At 58.7% G+C, this 14,872-nt stretch overlaps 1 protein-coding gene across 7 annotated transcripts in view; it reads right to left on the bottom strand.

Annotated features, from left to right (window-relative positions):
* MACF1 (microtubule actin crosslinking factor 1) overlaps window positions 1-14,872 on the bottom strand; it is a 136,151-nt gene that overhangs the window by 104,763 nt on the left and 16,516 nt on the right. For 5 of the 7 annotated variants that reach the window (XM_061480274.1, XM_061480280.1, XM_061480279.1 and 2 more), the window contains exon 2: window positions 683-744. In XM_061480274.1, the coding sequence (XP_061336258.1) occupies window positions 683-744 (62 nt within the window). Of the gene's footprint in view, window positions 1-682; window positions 745-2,473; window positions 2,734-6,439; window positions 6,574-14,872 lie in introns of those variants that run through there. The other 2 variants (XM_061480275.1, XM_061480277.1) reach the window with 2 other exon arrangements.

Raw genomic sequence — 14,872 nt, 5'->3', positions numbered from 1 at the left:
TCTGGATGTGCTCGAGCAGATCCACATCCTTACATTGGAGGCCCAGAGCTGGGCGCATCCCTTGATGTGTTCCCACAACAAGCAAGTAGCCAAAAGCTTGATGCTGAGCTCAGCAGAGCTGGCAGGAAAACACACAGTGACACCCAACGCCCAGACAACTCCTTCTCCTTGGTCCCTCTTTTTCTTTTTGGAAAATGGAGAATTAATTACCAGACACCTGGCATTAGCCAAGAAAAGCATTAGGCACCTCACAGTGCAACGTTAATCCTGCTTAGCTACCTATAACAGCAAGCATCTCCCTTTGCAGCCCATTTCCACACAGGAGCATCCTTCAAAAGACAATGCAGCCCCTTTGCCCGGCAATGGGGCCCTGGGATCTCCTCTTTCACCCTGATGATGCACAAGCCTCGTGTTAAAGCAAGGACCGGGTACTCAGGAGGCACATGCACTAGCAAGGGCTGTGTGGTGATGTTACAGTGCCCTCCAAAGGCACCAGCACATTCCCACTGCAACCAGCTCTGCTCTGCGCGCAGACACGGGTGTGAACACTCAAATCCATGCACAAAGTCCTCGACAAAACACAACTTCCTTAAGAAAAAGGCATTCAGCAGCCAGTGCTGAGCCAGAGCAGACACACAGATGGTCACTGAACCGGCCTTATAATAAACTCCATGTCCCTTACCTTCATCAAGTGTTTATTGACCCATTTAGTGAAGGTTTTCTTCTGGACTCTGTCCCGTTCATCTGTCAAAAGAAGACAAAAGGGGGCTCTTGGTCAGTGTTTCTCATGCAGAAACTCAAATGACACTGAAATGAGGGGAAGAGAAAGAGGAATCGCTGCCGGTGCCAGGGTGGATCCAGTGCCCATGCAGGGTATACAGAGGCTGCTTGTTCATGGGTTAGTGCAGAACAGGCAGCTCTGGGAACACCTCGCTCCACGCCAGGAGCATCCACACAGCTACAACCAGACAGAGTGATGGGTTTGGGGGACAGAATAGTGTTATTTGAACAAAAGCAGCATGGATGATTGGGACGGGTACAGCTGCAGCTGGCAGCGGCATCCAAAACCCCTGAATGGGTCCTCCCTGTGCCTCCACATCCCTCCTGGACCAGCACAGGGAGGGAATTGGGGTTTTCCCAGGCCCCCTCTTCCGGAGGGTGACCCCCTCCCCTGCCCGCTCCTGGAAGGCTTTAGTGCACGAGATAAACCCCAGATGTCCCATACCCAGCCCCAGCCGGTGCCATTAGCAGCTTATTGTGTCGCTGTATTTTCGGTTCATTGGATTGTCAGGACTTAATGTGTATTTCTGTCCCACGGCTCAGCCCAGGGCATCCTGGGAGCAGGGGTGACAATGGGGGTCCCATGTCTGGGGGTCCCACCCCCACAGAGCAGCCGGGGGGGGTTGCCAGCCCCATGGGGGGACAGGATGGGACACTGATGGCAATGCCAAGTGGCAATGTGGGGTACGGGAGCTTTGCTTTGCCTGGTTTTGGTGCAAAAACATAATACAATGGACATGTTATCAAAGGAGAGGACACGAGGTGGGGTCACAGGGCTGGAGGGTCCCATGGGGCGCATGAGGAGGGCTCAGGGTAACCCCAGCAGCCAGCCCTGTGCCAAAGGGGATCACCTGGTTTTAACAGCATCACCTCGGAGGGGAAGGTGCCTCAGTGCTGACCCCCAGACATGACCCAAGCTCCCGAGTAACCACCCTGTGCAGCCAGGAGGTCCCCTGGATACAGTGGTGAAGGACAAGCCCCACAGCCCCAAGACATCCCCTTGCCATCAGTCTGCCCGGCAGCAGCTGCCTTTGCTTTCATTTGAAGCCAAAATATCAAGGAAAGTGAGAAAATCAACACGCTGGACCCAGGCTCCGCAGACATACAGTGTGTCCTGCCCGGAGGCCCCATGTCCCCCTTCCTGGGATAGGCAGTCACTGGGGGGGGGGGGTGTCCCTTCTCTATCTGAGCCCATGTCCCCCTTCCTGGGACAGGGAGTCAGTGGCGGGGGGGTCCCTTCTCTATCTGAGCAGCCACAGCCCCAGGGAAAACCTCCCCACATCTCAATGCACGCAGCATCTACCACCACATCTCCTCCCCATCCACCCCACGGCTTCCCCATCCCAAAGCGCTGCAGCGGAACACGCGGCACACCACCGGCACATCACATCCCGAATCCCGCTCCATCCCCAAGCGCCCAAATCCATCCAGTGGCTGAGCTCTGGTTCCCCACCCCACCGGGCTCTGGTCTTGGGACCACGCGGCCAAGCCACGGAGCTGCCGCCTGGCACCGCCTGCCATAGGAAGCTGCGTCACCCCCATGTGTTTTTAAGGTCCCTTCCTTCACCCAACCCCTCCAGGGTCCCTTCCCAACCCTGGTGTTAATTCAGGGTGGGTAAAGCTGGAGCCGTGCCCTGCTGCAATGGTTGGGGGCTTCCTTCGGGTCGGGAAGGGGACGGCGGTGGGTACTGACCGATGCAGCACATCCGGCACACGAGGCAGGCGCTCAGCCGCCGCTGCTCCCTGGGGAGATGCCTCCTCTCCATCACCCAAGCCTGGGATGGGGAGCGCAGGGTCCTGGCAAAGCAACCTCCGGGCTCCTGGGGAAGGGTCTTTGGTGGCACCACCGGCTCACCGACCTTGGGTGTCTTCTCGGCCGCAGCTCCTCCCACCGCGCCACTTCCTACCCCCGGCGCGGGCACCAGCCCTTCCTCCTGCAGGGCATCGCCCCAAACCCCATCATCACCTCAACGGCTGCTTCCCCTGTTCCTTGTGCTTCTCCCGGCGCTCCCAGCCTGCCCAGTGCCTCACCACCGCGATCCCAACGGCCGGCAAAGCCGCTCGCAAAGCTCCCAGCGAGGAAGGGGCAGAGCTGCTGCCCCACCAGCAGGCTCCTGGCTTGTTTTCCCTCGCCTTGTTTTCCAGTTAATTGCAGCAGGGACGGGCAGGACAATGCCAGGCTGTTCTCTCCGCTCTCGCCTGCCTGCCTGCGGATCCTTCCCAAATCATTCCCCGGGTCCAAAGCAGAGCCGGGACTCGGCCGCAGCCCCGCTCGGCACGCGGGGAGATAACGGGGGCCTCCTTATCACCACCTCTCTTCCTCTTCTTCTAAATATAATCCCCCTGCAGACCTTCTGCCGGCAGGAACCCGGCCAGGAGGGTGACAGGAGCCGGGCTGCTGCTGGGGAAAGGCAGGAGCACGTCCCAGAGCACCACATGGATAACACGGGGATGGAGGCACATCACCCGAGTCCCACTTGGGAAGTCTGCAGCAAGTCTCTGGTGCTGGATCCGGAGGTGCCCTCAGGCCAGCAGCTCCTCAGTGTGCTCCCTCGTCCCATCTCCTGCAGAAATAGGGGGGTTTTCCTCCCTTTTGTGCCCTGTCTCACCACTTTGGGTGGTTCCTGGGCTCTGACCAGATTACACCTCCCCACCCTGAGCTAATAATAATGCCCAGTTACTGCTTACTAACGATATTAAGGCATTGCAGGCTTATCTCTCCCTGGCTAATCTTTGCCAGAGTCACCCTGATGAGCAATTCATTGCAACCCCCCCCCATGCTTGTCCTCTCCCCTGTCTAGCAGAGCCTCACCCCAGCCACCAAGAACCACCAGCCACAGACAGCGAGCAGAGGTGGAACCTGCACCTCTCTGCAGACAAGCCAGCAGTGCCATACAACCACCCCACGGCTTCCAGCACAGCCGATGCTATTGGGGCTGTAAGGATGTCCCAGATGTGAAGCACTTTCTCATGTTGCTGCTTTCTTGAGACAGGTCAGACTCACAGAGACAAAAACCAGGATGAGCCAAGCAACAACCAAGCCTGGGACATCCCCATCCCTGCCCAGGCAGAGCCCAGCCCTGGACAGCCACGGAGTGCTCCGAGATCTGCTCCATGGTGCCTGCACCTCTGCAGGACCACACATGCAGCTTCATTCCCTCCTCCCCCATTTGTATATCAGGGCACAGTCCACTGCATCCCCAGGAATGGGGATCCCAAAGGCACCGGGGCACTGTCTGCTCTCCATCCCTGTAGAGGGGCCGGAAGCAGCAAGGACCAAGGAGCAGAGGCAGAAGGTGGGGTTTGAGGTTTTCCCACTGGCAGTCCCTCAAGTGAACCCAACTAGCAAGGAGGGGAGGGGAAAACCATCCTGCCCCATTGCTGGTCTCCAGCACCCCAAAACCAGGGGCATCAGCTGGAAGAAAGACCCACAGACCTAGGCACTTCCATCATCATTGGGATGGCTCCCATCGGCGCTGGGTGCCAGGGACCCTCCCACACCACCACAGCACCCTGCACAGACAGTTCCCTGCCCCGTTTGCCTGCAGCAGCCTCTGTCCTGGCAGCCTGCCTGTCCCCAGCAGCTCCCAACACGCCCGGCCGGGAGCTGCTGCTCCCCAAGGATCTCTCCTCCATCATCCTTGGCCTCACTCACTGCCAGATTCCTTCACTGGTCACCTCCTCCTGCCTCAGGCTGCTGCTGCAAGAGCCTGGTCCCAGTTCAAATCCTAATCCTAGCCAAGCACTCCCCAACCCACCAGAGCCCAGGGCTGGGACCAGGCTCTCCAGGGCTCCTTCGGGATGGTCCTTCACCATTCCTGGCAGTAAGCCGGGGGGTTTCAGCGTCCCCCCCCAGCTCCTTCATCCTGCTGGAATAGAGCCTGGAAGCATCTCCCAAGCTTTCAACTCCTGCTCATTAATTCCTGCTAAAGTTGAGGGAATACAGGAGGTGTCGACTGCCTGAGATGAGCTCTTAGGCACAAGTTCTGCCCTGTGAGGGTGCTGAGGCGCTGGCACAGGGTGCCCAGAGAAGCTGTGGCTGCCCCATCCCTGGCAGTGCTCAAGGCCAGGTTGGACACAGGGGCTTGGAGCAAGCTGCTCTAGTGAAAGGTGTCCCTGCCTGTGGCAGGGGTTGGAGCTGGAGGAGCTTTAAGGTCCCTTCCAACCCAGACCAGGTTGTGATTCCATGACCTCCCCAAGCCCATGCTCAGTGAGAAACCCATCGCTTTCACTTTGAACTCCTTCCAGGTAAAGAATGGGAATGTGCCTTCTTTTTCTTAACGTGGTGCTTTTAAGATGGGGGATATGCAAAGAACCTGCCTGGCTGAGAAGCACGAGGTATTTCAAATATGCTGGCTGCCAACTTGCTGCTGACATAATCCACCATGACAACAGAGCCGAGACCGGGCAGGATTTACAGAGCCTTTCAAAACAGGGAGAGGAAACGGTGCCTGATTCAGCCTGGAAGAATGCACAGGAGATACCTGCAGTGGAAAACTTTCCAACAGCCAGGTATTGTGATGAGGAAGACACCTGAGAAGTGGTGATGATGCAAAGGAGCCCCAGGCAGATGCTGGGCAGAGGTGGGAGAGCATCACAGGGCAACAGAACCTGCTGTGAGATGACCCTCAGCTTCCAGGATGCTGCGCCTGTGGGGTGGGTGTTACCTGAGCCTTTCCGGGAAGGAGTGATGAAGGAAAACCGATATGGAATATACCGGCTGCTTGCAACACTTCCACTGGGAGTTCTTCCAAAGAGACTTTGGAGTGGACAGGGGATGGTGGATGAAGAGGAGAAGCTGCAGCCAGGCTGGGTTTAATGGGTGAGCAGTTGCACTTCTGCACAGCAGCACGGTTGTGCAACTTGGTCTCCCAAGCAGTTTTGAAAGAGAAAGGAAGAATATCCCAAAAGCGATATTTAGGGGAAAGTCCCTGCGCGCTACCCGGGCTCCGCAGCCTCGCTCCTTTGCATGGGAAAAGTGGAAAAAAAGGGGGAATTGGTCACGGATGCAGGGAAAAGGCCCCATGCGGAGGCACAGGCGAGAACGAGCACTGCTGGAAAAACAGAGGGAGGAATGAAAACAAACTAATCCCAGGAGAAAGGGGTCGGGACAGAGAAGAAGCTGCCGAGCGCTCATCCGGGGCCCGGCGCTGTCGCACATCCCTGGAACGAATGCTCGTCCTCCCCGGGCAGCGGTCATGTGCGAGCCCTATTTTGGGAAACTGAGGCAGGGTGAGCCCCAGCTGCTCAGCGAGCCCGTGCCAGCACCGGGAGCAGCTCTGGGGCCACATCCTGCCCGTGCTGGTGGCTAAGGGCGATGGCGAGGGGCAGGAGATGGGAGGCACAACACCAGCCACGTGTCGAGGGCTTGCGCCGAGACAAAAAGCAGCTTCATCCCCAGTGAGACAACCCCATCCCAGCGGGACAACCCCCATCCCAGCCTCTCCCACCCCAACGTGGGCCGGGAACGGGTGGCGAGACCAAATTTAGGCACCGAAACCTCTGCCCCCCCCGGCACGGGGACCCCACCACCACATCCTCCTCCCTCCCAGCCACGTCCATCCCTGCCCGTGCCGCTGCCACAGCTTAGGGAGAGGGAGAACAAGCCGTGCTCCTTGCGGGATTGCCGCCGGCCATCTTACACGGGGGCTGCCCCTACCTTCTCTGCTCCGGCTCCTCCAGTACAGGACGCCGGCGATGCCCAGGACGTGGCTCAGGATAAAGGCGGCGGGCGGCAGATAGGAGCTCTCCGAAAGAGGCATCGTCTCCTATTCCCGTCCCGCTATCCCAAGCCCTGCTCCCAACTTCTTCCTCCCAAGGAGGGCCGGCATCGCCGGGAGGGTGAGGGGACGGGGAGGGTGAACCGCTGCCTGCAGACGCTTCCGAAACTTCCTGCCTGTTTCTGCCTCCAGCTGGCTGCAGCCCCGGCGCTGGCAGGGCTTGGGGACAGCCAGCGTCACCGGGACGGGAACAGGGAGATTTGGGAGCTCAGGGAGAAGGGAGGGGGGGGGGTAAAGGGAGAAAGCGTCAGGCCGGCTCCAACATCGTTCCTTGGTGTTCACGCGGCCAAACTTTGTCCGTCCCCCCCCTCCTCTCTGGGGGGAGAGACGTCATCTCCTCACTTTCCATTCCCAGCCCCGCTGGAAGGCGGCTGCGGCTCTGGCAAGGGTGGGATGGGTGGGAGCAGCTGCCGTGCGGCATCACCGCGGCACCCCGCTCCTCACGGGGGCTCGGGAGAGGCACGAACCCCAGCGGGTGAGGGTGGGCAGCCTGGTGATGCCAACACACCGAGAGCAGCCGCGATGGAGGGGACAGCGGCTGGGAGCCGTGGGCACCCTCTGCCCATCTGCCTGCAGGAAACCACTGCCCCACAAGTGAAGGCAACACAATTTGGGCTCATGAGAGCTGGGAACCCCAAAAGCGTTTCCCTCCCCTCCCTGGATGCCCGTGTATTAATTGCCAGCTCACCCACACGGGGAAATACCCATAAGATGCTCTACACAGAAGGCAAATGCTCATCTGCATCCTAGCCCTTCCCGCAGCCGGGCACCGCGCTCGCCACCACCCCGGCATCCCGCACGGCGAGACCAGGCAGCGCAACCCCGGTTACAGACAGTGCCGGGCCGGGCCTTGCTCTCAGTTTCACTTCTGTTCAGAACCGTTTCCGGCAGCGAAGGTGCAGAAACAGCTCAGGGAAACCGAGAGCAGCGAGTCCTGCAACGGCCGCAGCGTCCCCCGGCCCCTTTGCCATTGAACCACGAGCAGAGTGGGGGAAGAGGCTCCTCATGAAGGCCGTTTTGTCTTCAGAGCCCATCACGTCACCCGCCAGCTCCTGGGAGAAGAAACCTACTCTGAGGTAGAAAGTTGTGCAGAATTAAACACTCATTCGTGGCCTTTACCTTCCCAGAGGGGCTCAGACAAGAGGGGGTTGCTCTGGGGCAGCAAGGGGAAAACTGTTCAGCTGAGAAACCTCAGCCTGGTTCAGGCTTTCCTGATGGGGAGAAGCAGGAGACCAGGCTCCAGTGCCCCCAGTGCTCCACAGTGTGGGATGGTGAAACCCTCCAGGGTGTCACCCAGACACAAGCAGAGATTTCTATTGCATTTAACCCCCCTGAGCAGCTCCCCAAACCCAACACCACAGCCTGGTCAGGCCCAACGAGAAAACCACATCAAGCAAAACTCAATAGCCCCAACCACTGCATCGCTCCATGAGGGACCTGCACCCCCCGCCACCTCCAGACATCACCCATGGGATGGGTGATGGAAAACACAGCGAGTAACCCCAGGGCTCGGCGCTGTTGCAATGTGTTTTCCACAGCCTCATCCCTGCTCGGATGAAAAATATCCCGGCACAGCTTTCATCTAAAGCAATCTGCTTTGTGTTAAGGCAGAGGAAGTGCTGCAGGAGGCATGAGGCCACCATAAATGGGCCCGTGGGCCACCATCAGCGGGGCAAATAGCACCTTGCAAGGCAGACGCCTGCTGCTGCCGGTGATGGGCTGGGATGTGCCAGCAGAAAAGGCTTTTGAAAGCAGGAGCTGCTTTTCCCCATCCCCAGCTGGACAAGCCTTTGGGCAAAAGAAACTCTTTGAATGGATATAACCATATATATTTTTATCTCTATGTAAACATATACAAAATAATGAATATTTATATGTGTATATACATACAAAATAATGAATATTATATATATATGTGTGTGTGTATATATATATATATATGTATATATATAAATACATCCCTCCTCTGTGCCAGGACACCAGTGGTCCCCCACTTCATCCCACTCACTTTAACTTCCACACTCCCCTCACCAGCACAAGCCTCCTGCCACGGCAGGAAGCTGGTAACAGCCACAAACAGGATGTGGCAGACTCGGGGTGCAGGGAGCTTTTGGGGCTCTGGGGACCCCCAAGCCCCGGATGCAGCCACCAGCCCCCCCCACACACACGCACACACCAACAGCTCATTTCAGTCCTTTCAAGGTGACTGTTTCAGCTCCAACAGTCACCTCACCCCGGAAACGGGTGGGGAAGGGCCATGGATCTCCTGCCTGTGCACGAATTTGGGGCGCACAGAGGCTGAGCCCCTTTATGGGGGGATCCCCACCTTGTAGTGCTTCATCTGCTTCACCAAGTGCTTTCTGCAGCCCCAAACATCACCCAAAGTGGGGTTATCACCTCCATCAGCACCCCTGTTTCCCCTCCAGTGCCCTGCCTGGGTTTGAGGGTACCCATGGGATGGGATGGGGGACACGGGTTGCTCCGCCTCCCCACTCTCTCTAGCCATTCCTACCACCCGGAGCTGAGTCACCCCTGGCTCCGGCCAAGCATTCCAGGGCCAGGGCCGGTCCTGGTCCCTCCCCACCATGTGCCTCCTGGTGAGTAATGCTCAGGCGACACAGCCCCGGCTCCGGCATCTCCTTATATGACTGGAGAAGCTGCCGGGCACGGCACACGCTTCCCGACACCGGGTGGGTGATGCCACCGGGATGCTCCTCAGTCCCCTGGGTGTCTGCATCCCGGCAGGTCCCCCATGAGCTCCAACGGGGACACATGTCCCACCAGGGAGGTGGCAGCCAGGTGGCACTGTGGAAGCACCAGAGTGTCACTGCATGGCACTGCTGCCCTACCTGCGAGAAGCATCTCCCCAGCGCTCTGCCTGCACCCTCCTGTGCCCAAGGGGGTGCTTGCCAGTGCCCCTCACAGTCCCCCCCTCATCAATTACCACCGGATGAGGAAGAAGTGGCTGTGAGCACACCAAGGGACTCTGTGGGGTGCTACAAAGGGGGGTCTCTGTCCCAAATGGGGAGTGGGACCACCCACACTGGGCAGGGAAAACCCTGCTCCCCACAGCGGGGTAAAGAGCCCATTCAGCAGTGGTGCTGAGCACACACAAACTCATAACCCCAGCACAGGAGCCAGGTTTCCTGCTGTGCTTCCTCTGCAGTGCTTTCATCTTTCTGCTGTTTTTTCCTCCTTTCTGGAGGAAGGTTTTGAGGGCAAATCCCAGTTGCTGTGAATTGCAAAGGAAGGGGCGGATCAGGGTTTTGGATCAGGGATGCTCAGGTCAATCACAGACACACATCACCTACCACTGTCCCAGGGCTCCCTATGGAGCCCAATTTGGCTCTGGCCTTGACAGAGACTGCATGGGGGGCACCGTGTGCCAGCAAAGCCACTGCACCCCAACCTCAAGCTGGGGAACTGAGCACATGCCCCGCACCAGCACTCAACCGGGATCAACCCTCCTGGACCACAGCTCTCCCCCCTGCAAAACCCAGAGGTTGGCTAAATCCACAAAGGATCACAGAGTGGTTTGGGCTGGAAAGGACCTTAAGAGCACCCAGTTCCAACCCCTGCCATGGGCAGGGACACCTCGCACTAAACCATGTCGCCCAAGGCTCTGTCCAACCTGGCCTTGAACTCTGCAGGGATGGAGCATTCACAGCTTCCCTGAGCAACCCATTGCAGTGCCTCAGCACCCTCACAGGGGAGAACTTCTTATCTCTGGCCTGAACTTCCCCTGTTTTAGTTTAAACCCATCATTGCCCCCTCCTTGCAAACGCTGCTGCGGGTGGGCAGAGACAGAGCTCAGCAACACCACCTCCAGCTGCCGAGCGCATCCGTATGTGCCCGCGCACCCCGTCCTGCCGGCACATCCCCGTCCTGCCGGCAAGCACGGGCAGAGCTACCGGGGCGCGGAGGCTTCGCTCCACCCTGCCCGCGGCGCCAGCAGCCATGGGAAAGGGAAGCAAGAACAAAGGTGACATTTCTTGTGATCTGGGCTATTAAACACAGAGGAGGAACGAGGCAGGTCGCGGCTCCCGGCACTGCCCAGCGCATCCCTGCGGGACGAGCTCCTCTGCTCCGGCACGAACCTCTCCCTTGTGCTCTGAATCACCCTCCCCGTGCGTGTGCGGGCAGAGCCGCCGATCCCTCCTCGCCATGCGGAGGGCTCTGCCGTCGGGCCCTGCCCAAGCGCCTCCAGCTCCTGGCAGAGCGGGCGCATTCCCTACGGGAAACTTTTCCTTCTGGCTTTCATCAGCGGGTGCTGTGCGGGCCCCTCGGCATCACCTCCCAGCTCCAGGGCTGCAAAAGGGCTGGAAAAATAGGGACTGTTTTGTCCCGACGTGCCTCGTGGTCCTGGAAAAAACAACCTCCTGGACAGCGGTGCTCGTGCAAACAGGGGTTTAGGTAGGGCACAAGGGTCTGAGGCTCCGAGTGCCCCATCATCACCCCCATGTTTGCACAGGGAACTGGGGGGGTTCACCCACAGTGACCAGGGCAGCTTTGCTCAGCCCAGGGCTGACCACCTCGGAGCAGAGTCCGCACTAAAAGGGCAGCACAAGTGAATGTTTAACTGCAGATCTCTCAGCACAGGAGCTGCTGAAGGTCAGCTGGACACAGCAAACAAGGGCAGAGGGACAAGGGGCGCAGGGGAAGCTTGGACCCATCCCATCAGCGGTAAAGCCTGGACTCCAAGGAACCAGGGGAAGGAAGTGCTGGTGATAAGGGTGGAGATGTTCCCCTTTCCAGCAGACGTCTGGGCACCAAAATAACAACTACAGCTTAAAAAGGAGACTTCCTTCCCACAGAGCACCAACAGAGCTGTTGTGGGGCATCAGGGGGTCCCTGGGATGACCTTGCTGCTGGTAGGTGGAGGGTGGAGGTGGATGGCTGGAGGTAAGGCTGGAAGCAAACACCATTCCTGCCAGGTTTCACTGTGCAAAGCAAACAGCTGAGCTGGAGCCACCTGCTCCCAGCTTAATGCTGAGCCTGCTGCTGGGGAATGATTAACTCCTGCTCCCAGGCAGGAGGAGTGGAAAACCCCCAGCAGTTATGGGATCTATGGGAATGCGACATCCCAACTGGGGCTGTCCAATGGGACTGACTGAAACGGGATGGATGGAGCCAACAGGAAGACCCAGACCCTAAAGAATCTCTAAAATAACCAAAAAGAAGCCCATTTTCCTTCCCGGACAGCAGGGAGCCTTGCCTGGTCCCTCACAAGACTCCTGTCCTTGGTGGGGCTCCCTTTCTGGTGCCCAGATATAGAACCTTTCCCAGGGGTGTCCATAGCCATCAGCACTCCCAGCCCCACTGCCCCAGCACGGACAGGGTGCCCACCCCTCCATGAGTCCCCAGCAGTGACCCAATCCCCCACACACCCCATGGACCAGCAGATCCTCAAACCCATCACCAGCCCCGCCAACACCATCCGCATTCAGACCCTCTCTAGCACTTCCCAGGGTTTTGAACCCTCCCTTTTGGCCTCAAAGCAGGGGTGAGTGCATCAGGCTGGAGAGGAAGCCAGGGTGATCTCACCACTTCTCCCCAGTGTTACAAACCTCCTGGATAACTGCAAGGCCATTTGGTTTATGCTGAAGCAGCATTTCAGGCATTATTTCATCCCTTCCTACTTCTCAGAAGCCTGCCCTGGTTTGTCACCCCCCGAGGACGCTGGCAGGGAGCCCACTGCGCTGGCTCACTGCATGAAACTTGTGGCCATGCAACCCGGGCTCCGGGAAAGCACCAAACCCCAGTGAGCCAGCGCTGACCCGGTGGCATCATCCTGCAGGGGACAGGGACAGGCAGCACCTGGGTACCAGGGCACAGATCAAAGCTGCACGTCAGGAGGCAGATGGCCAAGAGGGCCCTAAACCCCTAATGGGTTTAAACTGAAACAGGGGAAGTTCAGGTTGGAGATAAGGAAGGAGTTCTTCCCTGTGAGGGTGCTGAGGCGCTGGCACAGGGTGCCCAGAGAAGCTGTGGCTGCCCCATCCCTGGCAGTGTTCAAGGCCAGGTTGGACATAGGGGCTTGGAGCAAGCTGCTCTAGTGGAAGGTGCCCATGCCTGTGGCAGGGGTTGGAGCTGGAGGAGCTTTATGGTTCCTTCCAAACCATTCCATGACTCTACCATTCTAAGAGGAGAGGGCAGCTCTTGGTGCACATGGTGAGAGGAAAGACGTGCAGCCGGTGCTGGAGGTGAGGAGGACAGAGATGCACGATCAACAAAGGTCTCCCAGCAGGAAGCACTCCAGCTTTTTGGGATTGAACAACATTATCCCGGCTCTGGGCACAGAGGAAGGCGCGCTCGCACCCCCACGTGCGAGAGGACGCACACGTCTGCTCGCTTTCCCAAGGGCCTGTGCTGACACGGCAACGTGGCATCTTTCCCAGGCTGGAGGAGGAGGAGGAAGGCGATGGCATCTCCGGGTCCCTCCCTGCCCCTCCGGCCACCGGGACAACGCCGCACACCTCCACATCCCGCCGTCTCCATGGCTGGGTAAACACCTTCTCCGTGATTCCCAGCACGCCCTGATGGCAGCACGAGGGAGAAACCCGGGCAGAAACCACACCAAAACCCACCGAAAGCCCACTGCGAGGTCTAGGGAAGCCCCAGCAGCAGAGCCCTGAGCACTGGCCGCATCCTGCGCCCGCTCCCACCCCCTTCACAGGAGCAAATGCCCCAAATCCTGGGAAAATAGGCCCAAAGGAGGCCCCCAAGCCTCTTGGAAGCGCCAGATCCCACCAGGGTGCGGAGCTGCACCCCAGCAGAGCTGAGCCCCACGGTGGTGGCATCACCATCGGCCGCTCACAGCCAAGCTTTGCACTTCCCACAGCAGCAGCGTAGGGAGCAGGAAAGCTGGGGAGGGGGGTGGAGGGATCATGGGCATCAAACCTCCTTTTCTAGCAGCTAACAAAAGGCCCGGTGTCTCGGCAAAGAGGCTTGTTATTCCAACGCCAACCAAAGGCTGCTTGGCAGCGGGAGCACTAGGAAAACGTTAGGCTAGTGGGAACTGGCCGGGCTTTGTTCGGGGCGCGCTTGGGAGTCGTGTTTGCACAGGCTCCACACAGCAGTGTCGGGGCCGGATCCCCCCCAACCAGGAATGATCCCCAGGAACACCCCCAGCTCCCTGCAGAAGAGCTGCTGGTAGGAAGCTCTCGACCCCCTTTTGCTCTCTTTAGCTGCCTTGGTGTGCTCCACGAAGCAGTGCAGAGTTCAACCATGGTGAAAACACGAGGGCGTCTCATGGACCTGCAGCCCCGCAGCCTGCTCAGGACAGGAGATGTGCAAAGAAACGGAGGTGAAAGAGAAGGAAGGAGTCAATTCCCTTGTTTCCCTCTGCAAATGGAGGGCAGGCAGCAACCTTGAGCCCTGATCTCATTAGATGTCCCAAACTAAGCAGTGTGAAACCTGATTAGCGCCGAGCAGGAGGCGGGCGAAGCGTAGGTAGTTTGTTCCATTGAAGCAAAGATGGGGAGTCCTGGTCCCCCCGAGGATGGCAGTGCTGAAGAGCAGGACCCCCAGAGCACCCTGTGCCTGCCCAGGGTCTGGATGCGGCCCTGGTCTTTCCACACTCACTTGCCCGGAGGGTGAACGCTCACAGGGATCATGCCAGGGCTTCACCCGTGCCTGTGCCATGCTCTGACCTGATGCTTCACCCTGGCTCTGCCCCCAGCTCCTGGCCGGGCTGGTGTGCAGCAGCAAGGAGGAATTTGGGATTAAAACCAACCAACCAAAGAGGGGAAGGCAGGAGCCAAACACCTCTGTTCCCTGGAGACCCACAGAGAAACTTAATCCCCATCAAAACACAAATGAAATAAGGCAGTTGCTAACATCGCTCTGCTTGCTTCATTCAAGCGCCAGCGCAGCACCAGACCTGCTGGATCCCACCAGCCTGGCCCAAGCCCATCAGATGCTCTTAGGAGGGGTGAGATGGACTCTTCCGGAGCAAAAACCATCCTCTGGCACTGCAGAGATGGGAATATTCATGGTGGGACCAGGGAGCCATGAGTACCCCTGGGGGACAACCCATAGGGTGGCTGTGCCAGAGGAGAAGCATCCACTCCGGTCCCCAGGAGCAACCGGCTGCATCCTCCTCCCCAGGCATGGGCAGACGGTGCTGGAGGAACCACAACGCACCACGGCCTCCACCCGCGGTGGCCAGGGCAGATGGAGGCCCTGGGTCTCTTATCACACCCGGCCACCTTGGGCGGCCCCGGCCTGGGCTGCTCCTGGGGGAAACCATCACATGATGGGAGGAAAGCAAACGGCGACGGCGGGGCACGGGGACGAGCTGTGGCATCGCT

Source organism: Pezoporus flaviventris, unplaced genomic scaffold (assembly GCF_033815535.1).
Source record: "Pezoporus flaviventris isolate CSIRO_AGI_PZ_B2104156 unplaced genomic scaffold, CSIRO_AGI_Pfla_v1 ptg000176l, whole genome shotgun sequence".
Classification (NCBI taxonomy): Eukaryota; Metazoa; Chordata; class Aves; order Psittaciformes; family Psittacidae; genus Pezoporus; species Pezoporus flaviventris.
The sequence above is the reverse complement of the archived record's forward strand: the minus strand, read 5'-3'. Positions and strand labels throughout refer to the sequence as shown.